Source organism: Arvicanthis niloticus, chromosome 9, assembly GCF_011762505.2.
Source record: "Arvicanthis niloticus isolate mArvNil1 chromosome 9, mArvNil1.pat.X, whole genome shotgun sequence".
NCBI classification, from domain to species: domain Eukaryota; kingdom Metazoa; phylum Chordata; class Mammalia; order Rodentia; family Muridae; genus Arvicanthis; species Arvicanthis niloticus.
In genome coordinates this window covers 21,635,475-21,662,253 of record NC_047666.1, presented here as the reverse complement: position 1 = coordinate 21,662,253, position 26,779 = coordinate 21,635,475, and the positions used below count along the sequence as shown (strand labels likewise).

The window sequence follows — 26,779 nt, the reverse complement described above, 5'->3', positions numbered from 1 at the left end:
TTTCACATCACGTTGTGGCATTAAGTACCACCCACATGCAGCTGCCTCCTGCCTAGACTACTCTGACATATGGTATACTCAGCAAACATCTAACAGCCACTCTGTGACCTGCATCCAATGCAGCACAGCCACCACTTGTGCTCTTTCAGCACACCCTGGGAGTGCTGTCTTCAGAACACACAGAACCAGCGCTTGCTAGCCATAGGATGGATGGTTCAAACACAAGAGTTAAAAAGAACATCATTGTCCAGAATGAATAATAATCTTCAAAGTTTAGTCAAGTTCAAAACTCACTTCTCTGGAATATGGTAAAAATATGGTCAAACACCACCACTACTCCTGTGGACAGCCAATATTTGCACAAACAAGCATTTTCCAACCAGGTCAATTTGAAATCTATTGCTCTTGAATACATACAGTATTTCCTTACATCTCCACATTTCTAAAAGTGTATTTGTGATTATAACAGAATTAAGATTACCTGTAAGGCGAGGAACAATGGTTTTGTTGATGACAGCAGACAAGATTTTTTTATCAGAACCATCTTCTTTTCCTGAATCTTCCATGCTGCTCTCCATAAACTCTGTTATGGCTGTGAACCAGGGCATCTTGTCTAGACCTATGGAGTCCATCTATAAGATGAGATAATAAATTATACATTCTTAAATGTGTGTATTTTGTAAGTTAACTTTTTCCAAAATCCCTAGAATTTTCCCAAGGCTCAAAGAGAATAATCGCATGTTTTAATACTATGTATACACCATCAGACCACCAAGGTAAGGCAGGAGGCACAGCATCCCAGCATCGAGTCAGAGTAACTAAGAACTGTGTTTCATGCATTCATCCATACAACAAAAATGTGGCAAAGGCCCACTGTGTGCCAGGACATTCAGAGACCAGCAATGACATCGATCTGACCAGAGTGAAGTAACATGTTTGAGTTAGGCACTTGGAATTGCTACAAAAATCACTGGTAAAATTCATTCATCTGCCTCAAGCAAATTGACTTCAGTCCTTTCACTTAAGAATAAATGTGTAATGCGCATGTGGTTTAGTTTGGTAGCCAATCAGCAAACACCAAATGGCTATTATTAGTACTTGTAGATGAATGAAATGATCCAGAAGGGCTAACCCCAGGTGCTGCCCACTCGTTCTCTAATCGTTCCACAGAGATGACCTTGCTCTACCCTGGAAGGTGGTATGGGCCTAGGAAGCCTGCAGACACATGACTAGACCAAGGAAGAGGCGCTGACACCCCCATCATTTACTCTGTAAGCTCTCGCTGAGAGCTTTCCTTAGAGAGCTTCACTCTTTAGCATGCAGGATCCAGTTATTTCTAGTGGATCCCTAAACATTACTTTCAAGTCCCTGAGATGACTCAGAGCATAAAGGCACTGCTGCCAGGTCTGATGACCTAAGATGGATCCTTAAGACTCATATAATGGAAAGAACTAACTCCCATATGCTGTCCTCTGGCCTCCACATGCATGCTATGGCATGTGTACACACTGACACACACACACACACACACACACACACACACACACAAACATATGTAATAAAACGTTTTTAAAACTCCACATTAGTACCAGGCAGTAGTGGTGCACACCCTTAATTCTAGCACTCAGGAGGCAGAAGCAGGCAGATTTCTTGTGTTTGAGGCCAGCCTGATTACAGAGTGAGTTCCAGGGCCACACAGAGAAAAGCCCTGTCTCAACAAACAAAACAAAACAAAACAAAACAAAACAAAACAAAAACAACTCCATATTACCTTCCCTATAGTACATTTTCTATTACTTTCAAAAACGAGTTCTCAGCTCTGAATCTAGGTTTGAAGGCCAGTGTACTCAGCCCTGAATTTGCATTTCTCCCACTTTAAAGAAGGTGTATTCCCCACAAATTCCTGCACACCCCTAGGGACTCTCTTACAGTCCTCCTCCTCGGTGTTTTGCTAACCAACTCTTCCCACTTTGTCATCTTCACAATAACTTCATAATCCTCAGAACAAGTTTTTAAGTCAAATTTAACCAAACTTACTACTACATAAGTCTAGGGAAATTTTCACACATTATAAGAATCTTAAAAATGTGTTTGTTGACTCAGTATGTTTGGTCCTGCTATGCCTTAAGAATCCAGCAAGATTCTGGGGATGTAGCTCAATGGTTTCATGATTGTTTAGCATACAGAAGGCCCTAGGTTTTACTCCAACTTGTCTCTGTCTGTCTGTCTGTCTGTCTGTCTCTGTATCTGTCTCTTTCCTTCCAGCCCCCCAAATCATGTAAGCACCCCAAGTAATATAGTTCAGAGCATACATTTCTAGACAGTTATTCCAAGGCTCTAAATTTTATTTACAACTTTAAGGGTAAATGGTTTTGTTTTTACTTTTCAGTGATGTTCATTTGTGCGGGGAGGTCGGGAGGCACAGCATGTGTAAAGGCCAAAGGACAACTTGTGGAAATGAATTCTCTCCTTCTATCACATGGGTTTCAGAGTCCAAACTCAGGCCATGACCCTCGGCAGCAAGCACCTTTATATCCTGAGCCATCCTGCCAGGCTGAGGTTGTGATATTTTAGACCCAACCTGACAGCAAGGGCACAAAAGCAGCTAACATGACCACGACAGTCACATGTTAAACACTGATACCTTAAGAGGATTCCAATCAAGCAACTGAACTCGTATCAGGGGACTTAAAAGCTTTGGTAAGCAGAAACCAACGAAGGCTTCATAGTAGGAATCAGGAAACTTTTCTCGCCACTGCTGAAATTTCAATAAAATATTCTGGACGTTACAAAAATCATCATGCACATCTTCAAAAACTTTCTTACAATCCTGTAAAATGTCACCTGCAAACAAAGTAAGTCTCTTTATGTTATGCATTTTAAGACTGTTTCCTTACCAACAGTCACCAGCTGCTACTTAACCAACTGGGCTGGAAGCTTGTATTTCATTATATTCATTTTATTTAAAAAGTCACTTTAATACCAAAAGTGATAATATTCATACTAATAAAGCCTACTGTGTATTGAGTCCCTGTCTATATGCCAAAATACCATATACTTACTGTCTCCTTTCATTACCACAGCCCTTCTCCCTTTAAGGCAGAGATGCTACATTTAAGCAAAGCGAGCAAAGAACACTGAACTGAGGTGGGCAAGGACAAAAGCCCCTTCCCATGGAGCCTCACGAACAGTAAAGCCCAGAATCTTTTCAAGAGCTGCACTGTGTGCCTTCTCAAACCACTGTAGGTGGTTTCGCTCATGAGCAGAGCACGGACAGCCCACGGCACAGGTGAGAACCCTGACTAGCTGTATTCAGACATGGTGTTAGGATCCAGAACGCAACAAGACCCACAGAAATAAAAAAAACAAGGAAATGAAACTACCAATCAACAAGTGAGCTACTCAACTCAACAGTTTCAAAGAAGAAACATAAAAGGCCAATAACAAGTTTTAAAGCAGCAGAAACACAAAGCTACTTTGTGACTCTACCTCACCCCAGTCAGAAAAGCCATCAAGAAATCCAACAGCAAACGCTGGAGATGTGAGGAAAAGGAGCCTTATTCACTGCTGGTGCCAGTTTGGAGGTTTCTCAAAAAATTAAAAATGACCCAGCTATTTTAATCCTAAGCACACACCCAGAGATCTCTATACCCTACCATAGAGATTTCTGATGCTCTATAGCAGGGAAATGAAACCAACCAAGAAGCCCATCGTCATCTGAACTGCCATTGAGAACTTGGTACATATACAACATGGAATACCATTCAGTGCTAATGAAAAACAATCACAAAGTTTGCAGGGAAATGGGTGGGCTTAGAATGTACACTGTTAAGAGAGGTCACCTAATCTCAGCACCTCATTTCAGAAAGAGCATCGCCTCCTATTCTTTCTCCTCTGCAGATCCTAGCCTCCCCTGCAGACATCAAGTGTAGGTACACTGTAGCCTTTAGAAGGGAGAACAAGAAAGGGCAACATACAGATAAAAATACAGGTAAAGGGCACACAGTCATGAAAGAGTTCAGAGTTAGACACATTCCTTTCTACTTCAGTTCTGTCACAGTTTCTCCCTTTGTGTGTACATGCGTGTACATGTGTGTACATGCATGTATGTATGTGCACTGAAAGGGTGCGGAAGTCTTAGTACTCCACATCAATTCAAGACACAACAACTTTCAGCAGTACTAGGACACCACTCTGAAGGGTGTGTGGGGCAGCACCACTCTAGGACAGGCACACTGGGTCCCGCCCAGTCTGTCTATCAGGGGCATCTACACCTTAGTAAACCTTAAAAAACAAAATGTAACTGCTAGTGAAAGTACAGAAACCTAAGAGGCTTCAGAACCGCCATGCTAACTGTAGAGTTCACTGAGATGCAGAGTTAGGAAGTTGGCAAATGTCTGGTTTGAGCTTTGTGATGCTTTTAATCTGAGTTCATTACAATAAAGTGCTTTTTAAAAGTAGTTTCACTGAATTCATTGTTTAAGTTGCAGATGGAGCCATATAAAGAAGGCAGCGCAGTCACAGTGCCCTCTGTAACCCAGCAGGCAGCAGCAAGGAGCCCTGGGAGCAGGTGCTCACACCACTGCCTTTCCAGAGGCAGGCAATCTTATGCAGAAACTGTTTCCATCTTTCCTGAATTTTCCTGTCTTACTGATATGGACTTACAGGCAGCCACAACAGAGCCTTCCTCACTATTTCAACATTTCAAAATAGGTTAGAATCTTGGCAATTGACCTTGGCGCTTGTGGAAGTTAGTCATCGATGCAGGAGACAGCTCATCATCACTAGATGTCCCCTCCTGATGGTCACAGTTGCCCAAGAGCTCTCTTGCTTGTCTTCTCTGCATCCTGTGTTGTGATGAAGTAAAGTAAGTCAACAATGTTGTTATCTGACAATGGACACATCATCATACTGACACCATTGTATGTAACTCTTCTCGGACACTTTCTGCTTCCTTAGCTGCTCTGGTTCTAGTGCTCAGCTTAGGTCATTCTCTGGATGTAAAGGTTTCTTAAGGAGAGTCCACTAGTTAGAGGTGGTTTCCAGTTCAAAGCAATCCGAACAAGGGCCGCCTCACGCATCCCACCTGAGCCCCAGTTTGTTTCTGAGCTGGAGGCCAGCTGAGCTAAGTCAGCTTTGGTTTTACATCATTCTTGCAAACTGCGATGCCAGGCTGGGTGATGATCACAGAGCTAGCGCTACTGAAATAGTGGCAAGTCCCTGCTCAGTGTTACGTCTGCACTTTATAGATACCTTCGAGCTTCAATCTCTTCTAAAATCTGTTGATCCTTTTCATCCAGAGCCAAGCTTCCATTTGCCGATGTCTCATCTTTGCCTGTTAATTCACAAAATTAGCTTTGTACTACAGTCTCAAAACCGTGAAGCACTGAAGCTACAGGTAACTTCATGAAGTATATGTGTGTGTGAATATAAGAACATGTAATGTGCTCAAAATGTACATTTTGTTATGCCATACAACATAATGTCCATTAGCTATCCGTGTTCACAGCCATCAAGCCTGTTGGCCTAAGCACATGGCCTTCCTACCAAAGCAGGTGTCATTTCTAGCAGTTTATCCCAATTTCCCCCAGTCATATACTAGAGATATTTATACTGCTAACATCTTATTTATACTATGGCCCGTTTTATTTCAGCACGTTCCACTGTTTACAACTGACCAAATGTGGGAGGGAGCTTGACAGTCACTTCACTCTTCCTTGTCACCCACATTCCCTAAGCACCCGAGCTAAGACACTAGTGCAGCGGTACTGTGGCGTGAGGAAGTGGAGTGGCCACTCCTTACCAACCCTGCTGAGACTCACCAGTCTATGTTTCCCACCACTCTCCGCTGATTGAATGGCATCTGTGTCAAGGGGCCTGGGGAGATGGCTCAGCAGTTAAGAGCACTAGTTGTTTTCCCAGATGACCAGGGTTCAGTTCCAAGCACCTACATGGCAGCTTGTAAGTGTCCAGACTGCCAGTCCCAGAGGAACTTATACCCTTTTGACCTCTGAACACTCCTGCACACATGTGACGCACTTACATATACTCAGGTACACACATAGACCTAGAAAAATATACTTTAACCTTGATCAAGGTATACTGAAACTCCTCCTTGAAATGCCAGGTGTGGGTGAAGGATTAGTGTGAAAATATAGAAAAAGCTTTTGTACTGGCTAGTTTTGTGCCAAACTAAAACAAGCTAGACTCATCAGAGGAGAGGGAGCCTCAACTGAGAAAATGTCTCCAGAAGGTCTGTCTGTATGCAAGCCTGCAGTTTCTTAATTCGTGATTCACAGGGAGCACCCAGCCCATTGTGGGTGGGGCCATCCCTGGGACTGTCCATGGTTCTAGTCTCGGAAAGCAAGCAAGTAAGCAGCCATGGCCTCAGCATCAGCTCTGCCTCCAGGTCCCTCTGTGCTTGAGCTCCTGCACTCACTGCTTTTGAGGATGAACTGTTCTATGCAAGTGTAAGGGGAATAAACCCTTTCCACTCTAACTTGCTGTTGGTCATGGTGTTTCTTCACAGCAATAGTAACCCCCACCCCACCCAACTATATAGCTTTTTTTTTTTTAAATATAGAACTAAAGATATTTTTATTCTCCATATGGCAATTTAGCTTAACAAATAATGGAATATAAAAACACTAACATGATAACTGTTGCAAGTATGATGATTCACATTTTAACTCATCTTGCCTGCGTTTCAAAAGTGCTTCTGACTGTTTTAAAAGCAATGTGTACATGGATGATTCTAGTTCCTCAATGATGATAATCTGAAACACAAAAGCAATCAAAAAGTTCATCAATAATGAATTATAAAAAGTACAAAAGGTATTATTTGTAATCACATGTATACATTCAATTCTTGAATACTTTCAATAATAGTTCAAGCATCACAATTTATGAAAACAAATGATATGGGTTGAGGAGCATGCACTTGAGAGATGGGTAAAAGGAAGGATCCTTGTCAGAGAAAGCTGAGGGGGAAATCTGGACAGATAGCAAGGAGACACTAGAAGAAGCAGGTAAATTCTGAGAAGCTGGAGGACAAATGGGGCTGGACTATAGCTGAGGGTAGGATGCCTGCTGAGCATGTCTAAGGCCCTGGGTTTGAGTCCCGGCACCAGAATAAACTTCATAAGATGGAACAAAGTCACTAGGGACAAATGAGGGGGCTAAGCTCTAGAATGTGTGACGAGATGGAACTGGAATCCTCCTTCTCCGTGAGCAGTTCCTGCTGCTTCCGGAATACAGCTACAGCAGCCTCATGCGGGCTAGGAGGAGTTTAAAAGTGTAATTCAAGGATGAATGAAGAAACGCCACAGAAAGCAAGCAGCAACTGACACTTAATGTGGTGACAAAGCAATATTTTATGGATAGAATAGATATAGGAAGTAGAATTCAACTACTTTAACAATTTTCTTCTTTTAAAGTTCTAGGGCTTAAAGTACCTTGCAAAAAGGTAATAGAGAATCCCAAGTCAGCACGGAGTGTGCACAGAACACAGAGGATCCCAAGTCAGCACAGAGTGTGCACAGAACACAGAGGATCCCATGACAGCACTGAGTGTGCACAGAACACAAAGGATCCCATGACAGTACTGAGTGTGCACAGAACACAAAAATGAAAGATTTAAAAGTCAGATGGTGTAAAAATATTAAACATACAACTATTAAAAAACCATCACAAACAACATGTAAATTTTGGGTCATACTGAGTAAGCATTAAACATTCTAAACCAGGGCTGGAAAAGAGATGGCTCAGTGGTTAAGAGCACTGGCTGCTCTTCCAGGGGATCACGTCTCAGTTCCCAGCATCCATTCGGCAGCTCACCACCAACCGTAAGTCCAGTTCCAGGGAATCTGATGTTCTTTTCTAGACTCCAGAAACTAAATGCATGTGCTGCACAAATGTACATGCTGGCAAAACACTCATACCATAGAGAGTTGTTTAAATTCACTAAAAACTAAGAGAAAAAAATCACCACTAAGAACCAAGGTGTGAACAGAGTAAAGGACTCAAGAGAATTTAGAAGAAAAAGATCTACACAGGGCACGATAAGTCACACTGAGTACTGAAATCCCAGTCCTCAGGAGGCTGAGACAGAATAATCCACAAGCATAAGGCCAATCTCGGCTACACAGCAAGTTCCAAGACAGCCTAAACTTCTAACTGTGGCCTTGTTCACAGGCAAAATTACCTGCAGCTAATCATACAGAGGTCTTTTCTGTCGCCAAAATCAACATTTTACAAAATCCATCTTTACTAATCTAGCAAAGTAATAAACCACCAATCATTCTGGTGTCTAACATCAAGAGAAATGTGCAATATCATGGTAAAATGTGTGAGGTAGCATATAACTGTAATCCTAGAACTCAGAGGCTGAGGCAGGGGAATTACAAGTCACCCTGGGTTACACAGTAAGATCCTGTTGAAAACCCACACCACTACTGCCTCTTTTACTTGCTTCTTGGAATCAAAACTCAGCACCTCCTGATTATACAATGGCTCACCCACTGGGCCACCTCCACAGCCGGTCTCTTCCTTACTAACTGGCTAATGGGGGACAGTCTCTCTTCATGCATATTTATACAAACCTTTTCATTTAGACAATCAATTATATTTTCCACATAAATTTTCATGCCTTTGTAGAATTTGTAGTTTAGAGCTTGATCTGATGTGCTCTCGAGATTCTGGATAGCTGTCTTTGAACTCTGGATGTCTTGTACATATTTTTCATATTCTCTCTGGTGTGAGCGATGAGAATCCTGCAGTAATGTTAATCTAAATAAAATAAGAAAAACAAAAGTTTCATTTTTAATTCTTTTCCTTTTAAGCACTATTCTAATAAAGAGAATAGTGATTACTGATATAAACACAGAGAAACTGATTACTGTATAAACCCCAATTTATTAGACTTGTGAAGCTAGTCTTCATAATTACTGCTCTCAAGAGAGAAAGATAAAAGAACACCCACAGAGACTTAGAAACAGAAGGTGGCCATAGGATTTATTTATTTTATTTAATTTATTCTTCAAACTGGGTCTTTTAACCCAACCTGGCCTTGAATTCACTATGTATAAAAAATATGACTTGGTTTTAGGCTAAGATTGAACAGAACTTATGAATTAAGTGAGTTCCAAGAATAACCAAAGGTTTTACATGAAGCAAAGGAGCATGTGTGTTTACTTGTACACAAATCTGTTGTTTTGCTTGAAACAATTGAATGGCATTAACACCATTTCAATATTTTATGGTTTGGTATAATTTATCTGGTTTTTGATTCATGAGCGACTATTTTCCAATTAGAATTTGCTATACACAGGATTCATTCCATTTCCTGTGTTACATGACCCTACACTGCTCTGCTAAAGTGAAAACAGCAGACTTGGTCCAGCTCTTGAGAATATCACACACATCAATTCAATGACTGTTTATCTTTTAAAATTATGTTACCTATCACAGACACAAGCCAACAGAAACACATGAAACATATTTCTTTCACAGAATCAGAATATAAATCCTATTAGCATTTGAATTCTATGGATACCTTAGAATAAGCAGATCAATAAACAATGAAATAAATTAGAAGTACAGAGACTTTAATCTGACTAAATCCTGCTAACCTGGTCCTGAAAAGAGATTATTTAGCCTTTAAGCAGTATATCTTGTTTCTAAATTTAGTGGAGACACACTACATGTCTAAAAAAACTTCCCTACTTTATGGAGATAAAAGTGCAAGCTAGGCTTGGGAGAAGGCTGAGTCAGGAAAGTGCCTGCCTTGCAAGCAGGAGGACCTGAGTGAGAACTCCAAAACCACCCAGGAAGGTTGGCACGGAGGCACACCTGTAATCCCAGCAACCTGCGTGGCAAGTCCCAGGCCAGTGAGAGACCTTGTCTCAAAACCCAAGGAGGTTCCAAGAAGAGCACTGTTAGCTCCAGCAGTATTTTCTAAGCATTATATTACGAAAAGGCAGCACACGCAGGGTATACAACGGCTTATTGCAAAAAGTGGGGCAATATAAAATACTGTGTACTTCTATAGGATACACGTTAGGCAGTTTCTAGAAGACATATAAAAAGCTGGTGGCACGCAGTGTCCTTCGGAAAGCCAACGTTCTTTTTGGTGCCATTTTGTACTCGTTTATTAAAAAACAAAAACTGAAAATATTTAAAATGTATTTTCCTTTTAAAATAAAGAACCAAGTCGAAAATAGAATATAGATAAAAGCAGCATTTACTTAGATCAGAGGATGTGAAACATTAATCTACATGACCCATTGTCTTTGTAATTCTCAATCTGAAGACAATTCTCTCACAGTCCCTCAAGATGCACCATATGGGTTTTGGTTTATAAACAATTCTAGATGTAATAGCTTTAATTCTGTTTTATTTTAAGGAAAGCTAATTAAAACACAAGTAAATGATAATGTGTGTACTTCAGGAATAATGTTGACTGTTGAAGTAATTTCAGTCAACATCACCATTTCAGAACACTCACTCAGGAGTTCCAAGCTTCATTCTGTAGCAGGTCAGACAGTAAACAGCCTCAGCTTTAGAGCTACACAGTCGCTCTTGGAGATATTCAGCTCTGAGCTGCATCACCAACAAGAGGCACTACACATGCAGGCAGAGCTGTGTTCCAATAAAACTCCATTTACAAATACAGGGTGGGCTGGAGCCAGCCAACCCCACAGAATACAGAGACTAAGTGCTGGTATACCTGAAGATTTCAAATATTTATTTTATAACATTATAAAGTGACTTTTCTATAAAAATATCTTCATTTAAACAAACAACTACTGTGACATATTCTGTAATAGGATTGAGAACTGAATTACTTTAAAGCTGACTTTTGATATAGGAAAATTTGAACCTATTCTCAAACGTACAACAACCACATCTGAGCTAGTGAGCTGGCTCAGGGATAATGCACAAGCCTGATGCCGGAAGTTCAATCTCCGGACCCCACAAAAAGATGGAAGGAGAGAACCAACTCCACAACACTGTGCTCTGACTCCACACATGAGCCATGTATGTGTGTGATAAAGATGTTCTTTAAAAGGCAGCATAATCGAATACACCCCTTGTAACAAACTGCCATATAGGATGATCAAACCCTGACCATCACACCTACTATTTCATAAACACAGGGACCAGCAGACAATAGATTCTCTGTACATTATATAATAAAATACTTAAAACAAAACAGCTTCTGACAGGACATACCTTAATTTTAGAAAATACACAGTCATTATTGGCAATTATTATAGGCAATTATTATAGGCAATTATTGTTTGCTTGGAGTACTTATCAATGCCCAAATATATATATAAAGAATTTATGCTTTAGGAAGACACCATACCAAGTCATAAAAGTAAACTCTTGGTCATGGTGAATTTCTCCTATTAATGTACTAAAACAAAAAACAAACACACAAACAAAAAGTTGGGTGTGGTGGCACACACCTTTAATGCCAACACTTGGGAGGCAGAGGCAGGTAGATTTGAGTTTGAAGCTATCCTGGTCTACAGAGTGAGTTCCAAGATAGCCAAGACTATACAGAGAAACCCTGTCTCAAAAACAAAACAAAAGAAACAAACAAATCCCCAAAACAGAAAAACCAAACCCACATGCATACACACAAAAAGCCAATAATACAGTCACACACATACCTGTAATAGTAGGAAGGCCAAGGTAGGAGGATCATGAATCCAAGGCCAGTCACAGCTGCAGTTAAGTCTGAAGCTGGCCTAGGCTATAGAAAAAGACCCTACCTCAAAAAACAAAAGGCAACAACAAAGCAACATGTTCACTACCATAGCAACACACAGTTGAGAATTAGAACAGAGAAATAATTACAATAAATTAACTATAGGAACAAACGTGAAATGTGTTTATTTAATACTGTAGAGGGTCAGCATGATGAGACATGGTTCAAGCACTCAGATGTTCCTGTGACTTAGCAACTCAGAGGACAGGAGTTCAAGGCCAGCTGGGACACAAGCCGAGACCATGTCTCTAAAGGCAAATCCAGCAGTGTAGAAAATGCCTATAGTCATAGTAAAAAAAATTGTAATTACTAGTTTTAATCATGTAAGGAGTGTTTGTCATTAAGACCAACAAGAAAAAGAAAAATCTTGTTTGTATGGTAAAATAAAAGATTTATTTTCTCCTAAATATCTGTTTAATATTAATTTAATATTAATAATAAGGTTTAATAATAATAATTGAAAAACATAATGCTTTAACTATTAATCACTGAGGATAAATATAAATTACAAAATCAGCATACTCACCTATTATTTAATTGTTTCTTTATAATTTCCAAATTTACTGGTGGAAATGAAATGGAAGTATCAAACTTCTTCAGGGTTTGAGACTTACTGTTGTGGGCAAGGTCTATGTTTTGTCCCTAAAAAAAAAATGTGAAAAAAAATGTGAAAAATTACTTTTAAAAAACCATTTCATTTACCATACAAAGAAAACTAAGTAAAGTCCCTATGCTTGCAATATCATGATCACAATAAAACATTTTTAAAAATCTCCCAACAGTTTTAGAATATATTAATGCCCATTTTTTTTTCCAGCCAGGCACTGTGGCAAATGCCTTATCATCCAGCACCCAGACAGAAGAGGCAAGAAGGTCTCTAGGCATTTGATGCCTGTCTCATCTACAGACGAGTCTCAGGGCAGCCAGGGCTGCATACGGAGACCCTGTCCCAGAGACACAGAAACTAAAACCAAACCCAAACAAACCTCAAAACTGCAACCCCCACCAACCACCCCACCTCATGTTGGCAGCACTGAGGACTGAACCTCTGGCCTCACCCATGCCAGGCAGGTGCACTACCACTGAGCTACAGTTCTAGTCCTGAGACTATTAAATTCATATGGCTATGACAAATTGTAAAGTTCTGATTTCCTGAAGTTTCAGGGCTAGTTTTGCTGATATTCTGATGCACTGTGGAAAGTCGTGGAGTTCTTGAAGAACTGTGAATGAGTAACACCACGGCTGTCTAGGGCTGGGAACCTGCAGAGAATGCACTCCTATGAGAACACCTACAGCCCTCCCATCAGTCTCCCTGCTGACCGCAATGACCACCACCACCCCTGCAGTGCAAAGCAGCTTCTCAGAGGCCGCTCTTTCAGACAAGCAACATGAAGACATGGAGCAGAGACTTAGCCACTGCTTCTGTCTTCCATCAGGCATCACAGCCCATCTCAGCTGTCAGCCAGCGTCTTCCATGTCCACTCTAACCTGCAAATCCCAAACAGTCCTGACGTTCCTTCAGGTTCCGACTCCCTAAGTCACGGATGTGTTTGAATAGCGCACCGGGAGATCACTTCTGGGAGAACTCTTCATCCCCTCTCCCCATATGCCCACTCTCTTACAAAACTGCCTGCCTATCATGTTCCTGTGTCATTGGGACTCCACTGAGACTTGTGGCACAGAGGCTCACTGCAGTGATTTTCCTCAGCTGTCTCAGGCAGATGGCACATCCCTGTAACTGGCTGCTGTATGCAATGGAAACCCCATAGCACTTCCATTTATGTCAGTGTTGCCTTACATAGCAGCAGATACATCCGAGAAGGCTTTGGGGAGTGGGACTGGATCTGATTATACACAAGGGCCCACAGTAACTTGGGTCCTCATGAGAGACAGAGTGACGCAGTGAGAAATGCAGGCACATGCTGCAGAATGCCAATAGAACCCGCAAGAGTCAAGGCAAGAATCTCTTCTAGAGATTCTGGAAGTGCAGATCAGCTCATATTTTGATTCTATTTTTTGTTAGAGTAAACACCACCAAATAAATCCGTGGTGAGCTTTTAGCGCAGCCACAGGAATCAGACAGTGACAGACCCCCAACAGGTCGTCACGCACTGGGTAATGATACAAATGAAATAAGCAAGAGGTTCCAGTTTCATCCATTAAGCCTGCACCCCAAGATGCCAAGACTGTAGTGAGACATTTCCTAACACTGTTCACAGAAACGGAGAGATGTTTCCTTTGAAAAGTAGTAAAATATAAGCAGCAAAGACCTAAGAAAGGTTTTCCTCTCTTGATTAGGGATGCTATCTTAGCAATATTCCAAGGGAGCAGTCCTAAATTGTACTGTGAAGAAGCGGAGGAGGAAAATAACTAAGTGTTCAGATTCTTATTTGTAAGCAGGAAAATAACAGTCCCTAAAGTGTCCATCAAGAGGAAGGATGGGCAAGTAGATTATGATTTGCCAACTCTCACGAATGTTAGGCAACCACTAAAATGACTCGTACCAGGTAGAAACAGGGTATCCTCATCTGCTTCTCAGTTTCTGTGGTAAAACACTATCCAAAGGCAACTTAGGGAGGAAACAGTTTATTCAACATACAGTTCCAAACAACAGTCCATTATCAAGGAAACATGGAAATTCAAGGCTCGAACCACTAAAGAAATAAAGCAGAGACTATGGAAGAAGTGTTGTTTTCTTGCTTGTTCAACTATGGCTTACTCAACCTGCTTCCTTATGCAACCCAGAACCACCTGCCCAGTGGTGGCACTGCTCACAGGGAGGGGCTCTCTCTCATATCAATCAGCAATCAAGAAAATGCCCACGGACCTGTCCAGAGTCCAATATGATGGATGCAGTTCTCTACTGACATTCCTTCTTCCAACATGGCTCTACTTGTGCCACGCTGACAGACAGGAAGATAGGTCATGCAAGAGAATCTGAGTTCATTCTCAATGTGCATGAAGATGTTATATTACACTCAAAAGCATGTAGCAAGGACTTATGAATTGCCCAGGAAAACACAGCAATCACCAATATCTGCTGGACTTCAAGCTCTAATTAATTCACAGTTGCAATTTTTCTTTTTAAGCTTTTTATTTAATGTATAAAGTTGTTTTACATGTATGTACATGCACCAAGTGCATGAGGTACCCACAAAGGCCAGAAGAGGGCATCAGATCCCCTAGGACTAAGCTTCAGGTATTGGTAAACCACCATGTGGGTGCTGGGAATTTAACCCAGGTCCTCAAGAAGAGCAGCAAGTGCCCTTAACCACTGAGCTGTCTCCCCAGTCTCTACAACTGCAACCTCTGATGAAGCCACAGCTGTGGAGCTGGCTTTTAGGCAGATGCTACAGGAAAGGATACTACATGAAGATCAATAAAGAAACTAGACTCCAGTGTCCAACCTGAGTCCCATGTTGGAGAAGTCATGCAGCAACCAACAGAAACAATGAGTAAGCAGTGTGGTTACTTAAAATGAAATTATTGTGTATTTACATGTATGTATGGGCACATACATGCACATGTGTGCCTGGAGATCTGAGTCTGATCTCCAGAATTTAAGCCAGTGAGAAGACAGAAGCAACTCTACAAAGCTGTCCTCTGACGTTCACTCATGCACTATAGCATGGGTGTTCCCACCACACTAACAAAAATTTCAAAGTAAAACTGAATGTCACAGTGCCCTCAGGATGCTCGCAGCTAGAATGCTTACCTCTGTGATCCTGACTGCTTTCCTCATCTGCTGCTGCTCCCAGATGTCTTGGTTTTCATCTTCCTGACTCTCTTCACTTGTTTCTTCATTCCCGATTGCTATTAAAACCAGAAGTTAACACATTAACTCAGCATCTCCCCAGTCTGATGGCACTGCTCAGATTTGGGGAGTTATTTTATGCAGGCTTAGGAGCACTTCACATGCTGTTTCCCCTTCATAATAATCCAGGGAGGGAGAACCAGTGTTATGTTAATTTTAAAAATGACACCAAACTCAGAGCTAAATAACAGGTCAGAGTACTGTTTCGCAATGAGAACTCAGAAGGAGACGTTGGGCTGCACAGCCAGCACTCCCTTTTAACTGCCTGCTTTCCCATATGGAAGAGGCTGGGGAGAATGGAAGGTTTGGTTTTCTTTCATTAAAGAGGCCTAATGTGGGCCACCAAGATGGCTCAGCAAGTACATTTGCCACCAAGCCTGACAACCTGAGTTCACTCTGAAAGGGTTAAAAATTTTCAGAAACTCCTAGCAGGCTGAGCAGAACCAAGAGTGCAGGTCAGCTTGATCGTGAGCTGTGTTTCAGGGACTTGGCTGACCACAAGATAGATGGTTGATTATGAATAGGCTCTTAGAAAATAGCCTATACAAAATGTTCCCCATGACTGTTCCTTGGATCCTGTCACAAACTAAATAATGGGCTGGGACTTTCCACACGTACTCTCCAATAACCCTCCTTCACCCCCCCCACCCCCGCGTTGTGTTTTTTTCCTTGTGGTTTTTGCCTTTAAATTTTCTCTGCCTCCAAAGCCCCAGGGTCAGACCCCACTGCCCCTGCGTGGGTCATGGGTCTTGACCTCAGCATGCTGATCGAAATATACCTCTTGCTGATTGCATCAAGTTCGGTGTCTTGTGAGTTATTGGGCAAATTCCTAAGGCTTGGGTGAGGTCATTCCTTCTTGGGGGCCTTACAACTCCTGAAGAACCCACATGGTAGAAGGAGAAAACCAACTGCCACAAGTTGTCCTCTGACCTCCATGCTTACATTAAGGCATGTGTGTATCCATATTCACACAGACAACACAAAATAGGTAAATAGGGCAAGCAAGATGGCCTAATTAATGGTTAAAGGCTTAATGACCTGAGTTCCATCCCTAGGACCCACAACAAATGGTGAAAGAGAATCCACCACTGCAATTAGTCCTCTGGATCTCCACATGTGCACACTGACTAAACATGCCCACTCAAACACTCACATTTTCAGATAACGTGTGAGCTCACATACATAAAATAAGTAAAAAAGCAATAAAAGTTAAAATAAGTGAATGTGATTGTTTACAAAGAAAAAGTTACTTGATTCACATCTGAGAATCAAACATTTCAAAACAGTTTCCGGGAGCCTGGGATGTAGCACAGTTGGCAGAGTGCTTGCATGAAGCCCTGAATTCAGTTCCCAGGACTTGGGAAGTCTCAAGTAGTTGCACACACCTGTATAATCCCAGCACTTGGGAAGCAGGGATTAGGGGACCAGAAATTCAAGGTCATCTTTAGCTACATGGTAAGTCTGAGACTAGCCTAGATACACAAGATGCCCTCTCAAACACAAATTTCTGGGTACAAGAAACCAGTTTTATTTTGCAGAAAACCATGGTAAAGCATACATATTACAGATGAGAAATGTGAACAGCCCTCTGCAACTTAAGCATTCCTGGCAAGATGAAAGTTTCATTACAGTGTTAAGAATTTGGTTAAACTTAAAAATTAACTACCCCAGGACACATCCTGGGAGGAGCACATTCCTTAGTCCAAGGATACCTGCTGGATTACCCTGCCATTAACATTTAGAGGCAGAAGGGATTAACATTCCTCAGACCACAGGGAAGAGAACCCACCTGCCTGTGGGGATTGCCCAGAGCATGATAGTTAGTAGACACATTCCAAAAGACTGAGCAACCCTTGACACTTACAGATAAGGGAGGTCACTGCTACCTCATTCCCCAAAGACCAATCAGTTTAAAAGTCACACCGTTCTGCCAATCATATTGTGCCTAGTCACTGTTTCTGTAGTGACTGAAGTGTACACTCCTTAAACAGTATAAAAACTGCTCTTAACCTCAACTTGGGGTTCTCTTGCCAACAATGCAAGGGAGCCCTGGTGCACCAATATCATTAAACCTTATATTGTTACAGCGAATCCCGTCTGTGTGAGTTTCTGGGAGGCGCGTCCCCTGGTTTTAGATTTTACAGTCCAACAACAGTAGTGAAGATCTTAGCATATGATACCTAAAATTTCTGTAGAGCCATTCATGCTAACAACAACAACAACAAAAAACTCTTTCTAAAAGGTGGCAATGATAATTTCCAACATTTCAAAAAAAGAAAAAAAAAGTGTATAATTCTTTTACCTGTCAAAAATCAAGGAAAGAATCCAGCATTAGTAAACATCACAACACATATCCTGAGGTAATATGATAAGATAGAATCGTATCATTTAAAAGCCATCATACTGTGAACCAAATTAATACTAACAATACCAACAACCTTTAAAACCTGTGTGTTGGGAATTCAGATTGGTGCTTCTCTCTCTCTCTCTCTCTCTCTCTCTCTCTCTCTCTCTCTCTCCCTCCCTCCCTCCCTCCCTCCCTCCCTTCCTCCCTCCCTGTGTCTGTGTTGGAAGAGCGGGGTTAGGGTGGGGTGGGTAAGACAGGCTCTCACTATGTGCTAGGATTACAGGAATGAGCCATCAAAACTGGTTTATGTGGTCCTGGGATTCAAACACAAGGCTTCATGCACGCTAGGGAGACTTGGCCAACTGAGCTGCATCCAGCTCCAATATCAGGTTTTGAGAAACGATAGAAAGCATGGTAATGAGCAAAGACCAAGTTCACTAGTGTAATGAAAACCTCATCTTTATACACTGGTAAATAAATTAAATACATACATGTTTCTTCAGCCATTCTTTGTCGGAGTGTTTGAGGCTTTGGCGTAAACAGTATTCTCTTTTCGTGGTCATCAGGATCACTATCCGGGTCGTCTTCATTGCTTCTCTTACTGTCAGAAGTAGTGGACGGGTGATTTACATCCAGTGAAATATAGTCCCCTGGGGTCCTGGCCAACTCACGCTTTCTGCGGGCTGCCTGAATAAAAGCTGCATCAGGGATCGTAACTGAAACAAATGAAGAGGGCAATGAAGACCGATTTCTGGTCTCCTAATCCTACTTCCCAAGTACTGGGATTATATAGGTATGTGCAACTACTTGAGACTTCCCAAGTCCTGGGAACTGAATTCAGGGCTTCATGCATGCAAGCCAAGCATTCTGCCAACTGTGCTACATCCCAGGCTCCCGGAAACTGTTTTGAAATGTTTGATTCTCAGGTGTGAATCAAGTAACTTTTTCTTTGTAAACAATCACATTCACTTATTTTAACTTTTACTGCTTTTTTTAAACTTATTTTATGTGTGTGAGCTCACATGTTAGCTGTAAATGTGAGTGTCTGAGTGGGCATGTGAGTTGCTGCAGAGTGCATGCTGCTCGAATTTAAGGCAACGAAAGGCACCTCGATCCTAAACTTCACTATTTACATAGATGAACTTGATAGATGGCTCGAAGTCTGGTCAAGGAAGAACGTTACTACGATAGATTTATAAAGCACATTAGAGAAATGAACCTAATCCAGTACTACTGGGAAATGCGCTGACACCATTCCGCCCTGCCTTTTGCTCTCTCACTTCTGGAAGTTGTGTCAGGACAGGAACATGAGAGAGCTGAGCAGAGTCAGTGAGACTGTAGTAAGAAGGGCAAACTCAGCATCCTGACGTAGAGGCCCCCTGTAACCGAAGTTACAGACAACTGTAAGCTACCATGAGGGTGCTGGGAATTGAACCCAGGTCCTCTGGAAAAACAGCCAGTGCTCTTAACTGTTGAGCCATCTCTCAACATCTGTCCCTAAAGGACAACTTCAATACAGCTTTATTTTTTTGTTTTTATTTGTATAGTATATATTCACTGACAGGAATTCTTACAATTTAGTAACTGAGGTTTCTTCATGCATGGAATTAACTTTATAAAAAAATGTTTTAAGAAAATATCAGTGTAAATAAGATGGCAAGAGAGATTTCTACTACTTGAAGCATCTGAAACATTAGAAACGTTAGTTAAGTCCATGTACTCCAGGCAGCAGCCACGTAGGCAAGAATGACTTAGACCTTCTGACCCTCCTCCTTTCTTCACACTTCTGAAGGCACGGGACCACCACAACTAGTTGTTGTGATCCTGAGGATCCAGAGCCAGGGCTTCACACATGCTAGGTATCCAGTCTACCAGCTCAGCTACACCTCAATCCCGATCCCAAATTTTTGGGAAATAAATACAAGCTATGTATGAGGCAAATAGAAAACATGAGATGTGCAAAGGCTCTAATGTTTGAAACACAGGAGAAAAAGTGAGAGATTTTAGAAGGCTCAGTCTTTATACAAGACTCAGTGTCCTCAGTCCTAAGGAAAATAAAATGTGAAGTTAATCATGAAACAACACATGGCAACTGTCAGAAACCAAAAAATATTCACCGACAATAGGACAATCAATCATGAGGCCAGAAACATGGCACAGTGGGTAAAGGCACTTGCTGCCAAGCTTGGTGACATCAGTCTGACCCCTGGGACCCTCATGGGGAAAGAAAAAAGATTCATGTAAGCTGTCTTCTGATCTCTACATATACATTCATGCATGCATGCATGTGCCCACACAGAAAAGAGACGGGGGGGGGGGGGGCAGAGAAGGAGAGAGAGAGGAAAGTGGGGAGAATGAATAAATAAATAAATGCATGCATGCAAGGGGAGAAGAGCTGCTGGCAGTTAAAGAGTGGCTGATGATTTTCCTGGGAACCAGTTTGGCTCCCAGCACTCACGTGGGCAGCTAACCACCACCCGTAACTCCAGCTCCACAGTATCCCACACTGTCTTCTGGACTATGGCCACCTGCCACATGTACTCACACACACACACACACACACACACACACACACACACACACACACACGAATAAAAACTGTCTTTAAAAAAATTCATTTCCTTTTTAATAAATAGTATTTATTTACTTGTTTGTTCTTTCAAAAAGTCTAATTACATTTGTTTGTTTATTCAACTAAAAGCAGGGGCAAAGCAAGCACTGCGATACAAATGTAAATGTCAGGACAGCTTGTAGGAATCAGTTCTTTCCTTCTACCACGTGGGTCCCAGGGTCCCTCCCACTCAGGTCCTTAGGCATTTTAACCTCAAGAAGACATCTCACTAGCCCAACTATTTGTTTCTTTTGAGACAGGGTCTCATGTAGGACAAACTGGCCTAGAGCTTGTGATTTTCTGGAATTACATACAGGTGTCACCACATCTAGCTGGACCAGTATTTAGTTAAAGATTATTATCCGGGGGTAAAAGGACAGGTGTGCCTATATTCTCTTATAGGATTTAATAGATGATGTGATCATGATAAAATATGTGTGGCAACGGGTCACATGTCTGCAATCCCAGCATTAGGAAGCCGAGGAAAGAAGACTGCTGAGAGTTCAAGGCAAACCTGGGCATCATAATGACTTTTAGGCTGGCCAATGCTACAGCAAGACCATGTCTCAGAAACCACAATAAAACAGAATGAGCAAAGCATAAATCAAGTCATTTGCTGAATTCTTTAAATGAATACTGGAAAAGAAAACTGCTGCTTATGAAGTTTACAAAGAGACCAGGCAGAGCTCTGAACCTCCCCGAATCTGGGGTAATGATTCTATTGTGGAGGAAAAAAAGATGGCAAGCCAACGTGTCTCTCTGATAAAAAGTTTATTGTCTACAGCAGATTAAAGTTCCAAATTCATCATGGGACCCAACATCTGAAAATGGAACCACAGAGACAGACTAGAAACACGTGGGAAGCTTGGTACTGGAGCTGAGCTTGGGTTGTCTGCAGAGCCTCCAAAGGGACTGTAATGTGGAGTGGGGTTATGAAGCCGCGTTAGTCTCCAATACACAGTGTACTGGAAAGAAGCACATGAATTGGAAGTGGCCTCACATGCATGACTTGGTGCTCACGGGGGAGATGCTGGCATCACAGAAAGCAATCCTATCCCAAGTTACATGTGAAAATTCAGGGAAGATTGTACTTCCCATCCTGTTCCCTCACGTCTCTACAGTTCCCACACAGTAGATGTCAGACATGGGCTGAGCGGATACAGACACCTCCATGCTTTCTCCGATAACTGACATTAGCACATGTATCACCTAGCAGACAAGCAATCATCTAATAAGTGGAGATCAACTATCATCTCTTTTGTATGAAGAACCTCTGCTACAGGGAGCATCTCAAGGCAGACAGTCTATCACTGGCTAATTCTCACAGCCTATTATCCAAACATACAACACATATATTCTTCATACACACAAGGCTTTGTGCTTGGATGACAGACTTGTGCCATCATACCCAGCCCTGCCATCTTCTTTAAATAGCACATCTGCTATCTAGATGCTGTGTTTGGAGGAATGACAGTTCTTTACTGTGGAACTGTCCTGCATTCTGAAGGTAATTTACCACCCATACGACAACTCTACTCTCTATGATTACTAGAAACTCCGCCACACATTGTTCCAGACTGACTTCTCCTCAGGAGAGCAGTGAAACCAGCCCTTCAGAACCAGTCCCTCACACTGTCCATCCACAGAAGCACTGCTGCATACAGCAGCTACTAGTCATATCTGACTATATCAATTTAATTAGATTTAAAATTCAGTTTTTCAGTTATAGTATAGTATCCACATCTTCAGAGCTCAACGGCTATTTGTGGCCAGTGGCTAGCTACTGTACTTGTGGTGAAGATACAGACATTTTTCTATTATAACAAAAAATTCTACTGTAGGAGGAGCTAAGGTGGGAGGAGTAAGGAGAAGAAGAGGAAAAGGAAGAGGAGGAGCTAGAGAGGGCAGAGATGCAGGAGGATGAAGAGCCACACAGGTATGGAGAGCAGTCTCGGGTAACAACTTATATTTAGGTTAGCTAATTGGGAAACAACTCTAATTGTATGGGCATATTGTTACAGAGCATTACCAAACATATAAAGCCTTTGGTTAATATTTAAGCACTAGAGTCTCATTCTCCTACTGGGCCCGTGTGGAAGATTGGCAGAGCTTTCTCTCACACTGGCATCGTGTGGGTGGCAGGGCTGGTATTTCTGGCTGGCCGTTTCTATCTCCAGCACGCACGTGGTCTCTGGCCACGGAACATGGTGGCTGACTAGCTGCCACGTAGCTCAGGTAGTGGACTTGACCAGAGGCCGTTTTTTAAAATATCTCCCACTACATTCTACTGGACAGTGCTGCACCCAGAATCTACCCCAGACTGTATTTGCTTATTACCAAGCTCTAGTTTTAAAAGGATTTATTTTATTAGTTTAAATTACAAATGTGTATTTGTGCATGTGAGGGCTGGTGCCTGAAGAGGCTGGAGGCAGACTCCCCTGGAGCTGAAGTAATGAGTGGTTGTAAATAGCCCAACATGGGTGCTGGGGACTGAACTACTTTTCTCAAGGGGTCTTAAGAGTCTATATAGCAGAGAACAAGTTACAAACACCTGATTTACATTTAAAAGGCTAGAGGAACATTTTGATTTTATGGGCCATAAAGTAAGGCCCAAGATAACTTCTCAACTTTGCCAGTGTAATGCCAAAGTAGACTTAGGTTACTAACATCTGAAAGAGTTTTAATGAGCATTGGGCTAGATTTGGTTTAGACATAGTTAACATAACATAAGCTAACAACTGAACTAAGCAATCTTTCTTTAAAACAGCCACTCCATTATGAGTTTCCTACACATATTGTCCTCCAGGTTTTAGACATATCACATCATGTTGGTATCAGCAACATTCTCAATGTAAATTCTTACCAGCTTCCAGTTATGAGGTGGAACTACCCAGCAAGGACAGCAGTTAAGAGCCCTGATTCTGGCCTGGTCTGGGCTACTTATAAGCTGTCTGATCTCAGTTCTATCATGTAATAAGTAATGACATATTTACTGCCAACTTTTTACTGCTTTATCAACAATAAAAACTACTGGTGTATAATGTGCAGATATTAGAGCTGGTCATGTGATACATCACAGGCTCAGGAGGCAGATGGTGAGTTTGAGGCTGGTTTAGGCTACAGAATGATCAGCCTGGAGTACAAAATGAGACCTTGTTGAAAAAAAAAAGTGAGTTAGTTAAGTTAGTTACATAAAATTATAAAAATTACCAACCTATGGGTGAAACTTCTTTTTCTTCCAGAGAGCAAGAGCTATCAGAGGATGGACTCTGATCACCCGTACTTTCTTGTAAGGGATGTGTTCCTTCCTCTTCATCTGTTGAGAGATCAGCTGTTCTGCATTCTAAGAGGACACCGTTAGAAGCCAGAGTCAAAACATTTGAGTCAATAACCAAAATAAACACATCCAATTTATAAGATTTCTTCTTAATTCAAGACTACATGAAGCTCAAAAAAAGACTGGTGCAAATAAACATTTTAAAGGAGAGGTAGGTCAGAGGTCAAGAACACACACTGTCCTTGCAGAAGACACAAGTCTAGTTTCCAGCACCTGTGTCAGGCAGTTCACAACTACCTGTAACTCCAGCACTAGGGGATCTGACACATCTGGTCTCAGTGGACGATGTGGTCACACGTGGACACACACATACACAATAATAAAAACATCATAAAATATGGAAAGGATAAAGCTGTAGCTCACATCTTGGCTACTGCTGTTAGTGACAACTTCTGCCTCCAGCCACGGCAGTGATTCTCAAAGCACGGTCTCCGGCTACGTGCAGTCACAACTACTTTGATCATAACATGCATGTTACTTATTCTTTTCTCTGGATTGACATAGCGATAAGGCGCAAGTGTGGTGGATAAAAGCGCTCGCCTCAGCACAGAGGCGGTGACATCAGCTCTTACACAGTCATTGTACTCTTCACCACACACCAAGAGAGGGAAGAAGGCCAGTTTCATTCACGTTTGTTGATGAAGCAATGCAAATCATTAATTTTTAAAAATTTGAACTGAGTACATATCCTCTTAAGGATAGTGGTAACAAAATAGAAATTATCTATGGAAACATGGGTCATTTGGGACCTCTGATTTTAAGAGTCACAAAGAGAGTTCAAAGGCCAAAGAAGGGAAGAGGAGGAACTTACTTACTCAAGGTAAATCGGACAACTGGCATAGTTTATGTTACAAATACAAAGGATCATGCAAACTATAGATGAACAGGGCCCCTGACAGTGACTAAGAAATCATTTAGATCCCAAACCCTGAAGTCATTATTTTAAGTGCTATAAGCTAGACACAGAAAGACAAATAATATGTTAAGTTCTCATTAATATGCAGAATCTAAACAATTTGAAGGAAATCATAGAGACAGAGTAGAATGGTGGTTAATATGAGCTGATGTGGGAATATGTTGGCAAAAGTTACAAAACTTTACAAGAATAAGTTTAGGGCGTCTATTGTACAACACAGTGGCCACCGTTAGTAACAATGTGTTGTACGCTCTACTTGAGAATGGCTGGGAAATTCTAAGTGCTCCCACCATGAAGACAAATACACTTGATCCGTGTAAACAACCCAAAGTATACACATATTTCAAAGCATCTTGTATACCATTAAGTATATCCAATTTTCACTTACGAGTATGCACATATAAGAAATCACTAATATTCTATAATGGGTCTAAAAACAGTAGAGAGAAAAGCCAGACTTCAAGATTAACGGACTGCAAGTGTTTTGGCTGTTTGTATGTAAGTATATATGTACACTATGTGTGTGTCTGGTGCCTGACAGTGTCAGAGGAGGACGTCTAATCTCCTAGAGTTACAGACGGTTGTGAGCCTCATGCTGGTGCTAGATACCGAACTCGGGTCCTTTAAAAGAGCAGCCAATGATCCTAATCGCTGACAGGCCTCTCCAGCCCTCAAGTAACTTTGTATTTGATCACACGAATGGAACAGTCCTTAGTGTCGCCAATCTCAGTCACAGCATCTCGTTTTACATTATTTCTTTTAATTACTTTGTGTTGTTGTTGTTGCAGATGACTGATTTTAAAAACGACCGTGTTCCAAACCCTGTCCGTTTACTCTTGTAAGAACTCTCAGGTTTTCTTAGAAAACTGTTAGGCAAGCTCTCAAAGTCACGTAGGACTTCCATCCACATTTAACAGCTAACAGCATGAGGGGTCGTTGAAAACTCCTCTGAGGATTTGGGTTCACTGTGAACACCAATGGCTATACTATGCAGTAGTCAGTGTGGGTCACCTGAGATGCACACTGAGAAGTTCCATCAAGAGCTACAGGAGGCTTCCCGCAACCCTGGCATTGCGCAATGCGGGTGCAGATGACCACAGTGGCCTCTGGAGCTGGAGACCTGAGGAACAGAGCCCTTCCCAGCCCTCGGTCACCTGTGCCGCCGTCCCCGCGGGAAGCAGCTCCGGGGCTGCGCCGGGAACTCGCCCAGACCCGACCTCGGCCCCGGGCGCTGCGGGCCCCGCGCGGTCGCCCCGCTCCCTGTGTTCGGTCCCCTGAAGACGGCCGGCCTGGCTCCGCTGGCTCGTCAGCGCTCTGCTCCTTCGCGCCGTCGCTATCGCTATCGCTATCGCTGGACTCGACCTGGCGCCGCCTGAAAGTCCTCTGAGGCCTGAGAGCCATGTTCCAAGAAGGATTGGCGCGTCTTCTAGGGTTAGGTGTTCGGCGCCTGCGCAATTGCCCGCCTCGAGCTGCGCATGCGTGTTTGTGAGAGTTCCGCCTGGTGCTGAAGGGTTTACGGCTGCAATTGGCTGAGCTGCCGTTTTAGCAAGACAGATAATTACTGGCCAAACATTCTCGGGGCTTCTTATGTTCGAGGTCCTGAAGATTATCTGCATATCCTACCCAGAACAGACGGAAGTGGAGGGATATTATACCAAAAGAGAGCCTTATGTGACCCATGCTGAGTCACACTTTCTAGGTACCCCAGGATGATTCAATACTCCTTATCCCCTGCTTCCACCTTCAAAGTAATGAGTTATATGCTAACAGCACCAAAACAGATTTAGAAAGCACTGAGGACTGAACCCAAAGCCTTGTAATTAAAAGGCAAACAGTCTCCTAACTGAGCCACAGTCCCAGCCCTGGGCTTTTTATTTAAGACGTTCACTAAAGACCAATGATTCTCAGCCTAGAGGTAAAACCATGTGTCCTTGGCAGCTATGAAAATGGACTTGGGAACCGCCGCTCCTACTGAACT

At 42.1% G+C, this 26,779-nt stretch overlaps 1 protein-coding gene across 7 annotated transcripts in view; it reads right to left on the bottom strand.

Annotated features, from left to right (window-relative positions):
* Gcfc2 (GC-rich sequence DNA-binding factor 2) overlaps positions 1-26,269 on the bottom strand; it is a 37,486-nt gene extending 11,217 nt beyond the window's left edge. The window contains exons 1-11 of one of the 7 annotated variants that reach the window (XM_034511543.2): positions 25,956-26,269; positions 23,763-23,891; positions 18,429-18,653; positions 15,492-15,589; positions 12,303-12,418; positions 8,601-8,787; positions 6,653-6,776; positions 5,254-5,335; positions 4,735-4,847; positions 2,645-2,844; positions 482-632 (exon numbers count right to left, since the gene is read on the bottom strand). In XM_034511543.2, the coding sequence (XP_034367434.1) occupies positions 482-632; positions 2,645-2,844; positions 4,735-4,847; positions 5,254-5,335; positions 6,653-6,776; positions 8,601-8,787; positions 12,303-12,418; positions 15,492-15,589; positions 18,429-18,653; positions 23,763-23,891; positions 25,956-26,202 (1,672 nt within the window). In that variant the 5' untranslated portion in view covers positions 26,203-26,269. Of the gene's footprint in view, positions 1-481; positions 633-2,644; positions 2,845-4,665; positions 4,848-5,253; positions 5,336-6,652; positions 6,777-8,600; positions 8,788-12,302; positions 12,419-15,491; positions 15,590-18,428; positions 18,654-23,762; positions 23,892-25,955 lie in introns of those variants that run through there. The other 6 variants (XR_013112454.1, XR_013112455.1, XR_004607599.2 and 3 more) reach the window with 6 other exon arrangements.
* Positions 26,270-26,779: the final 510 nt, after the last annotated feature.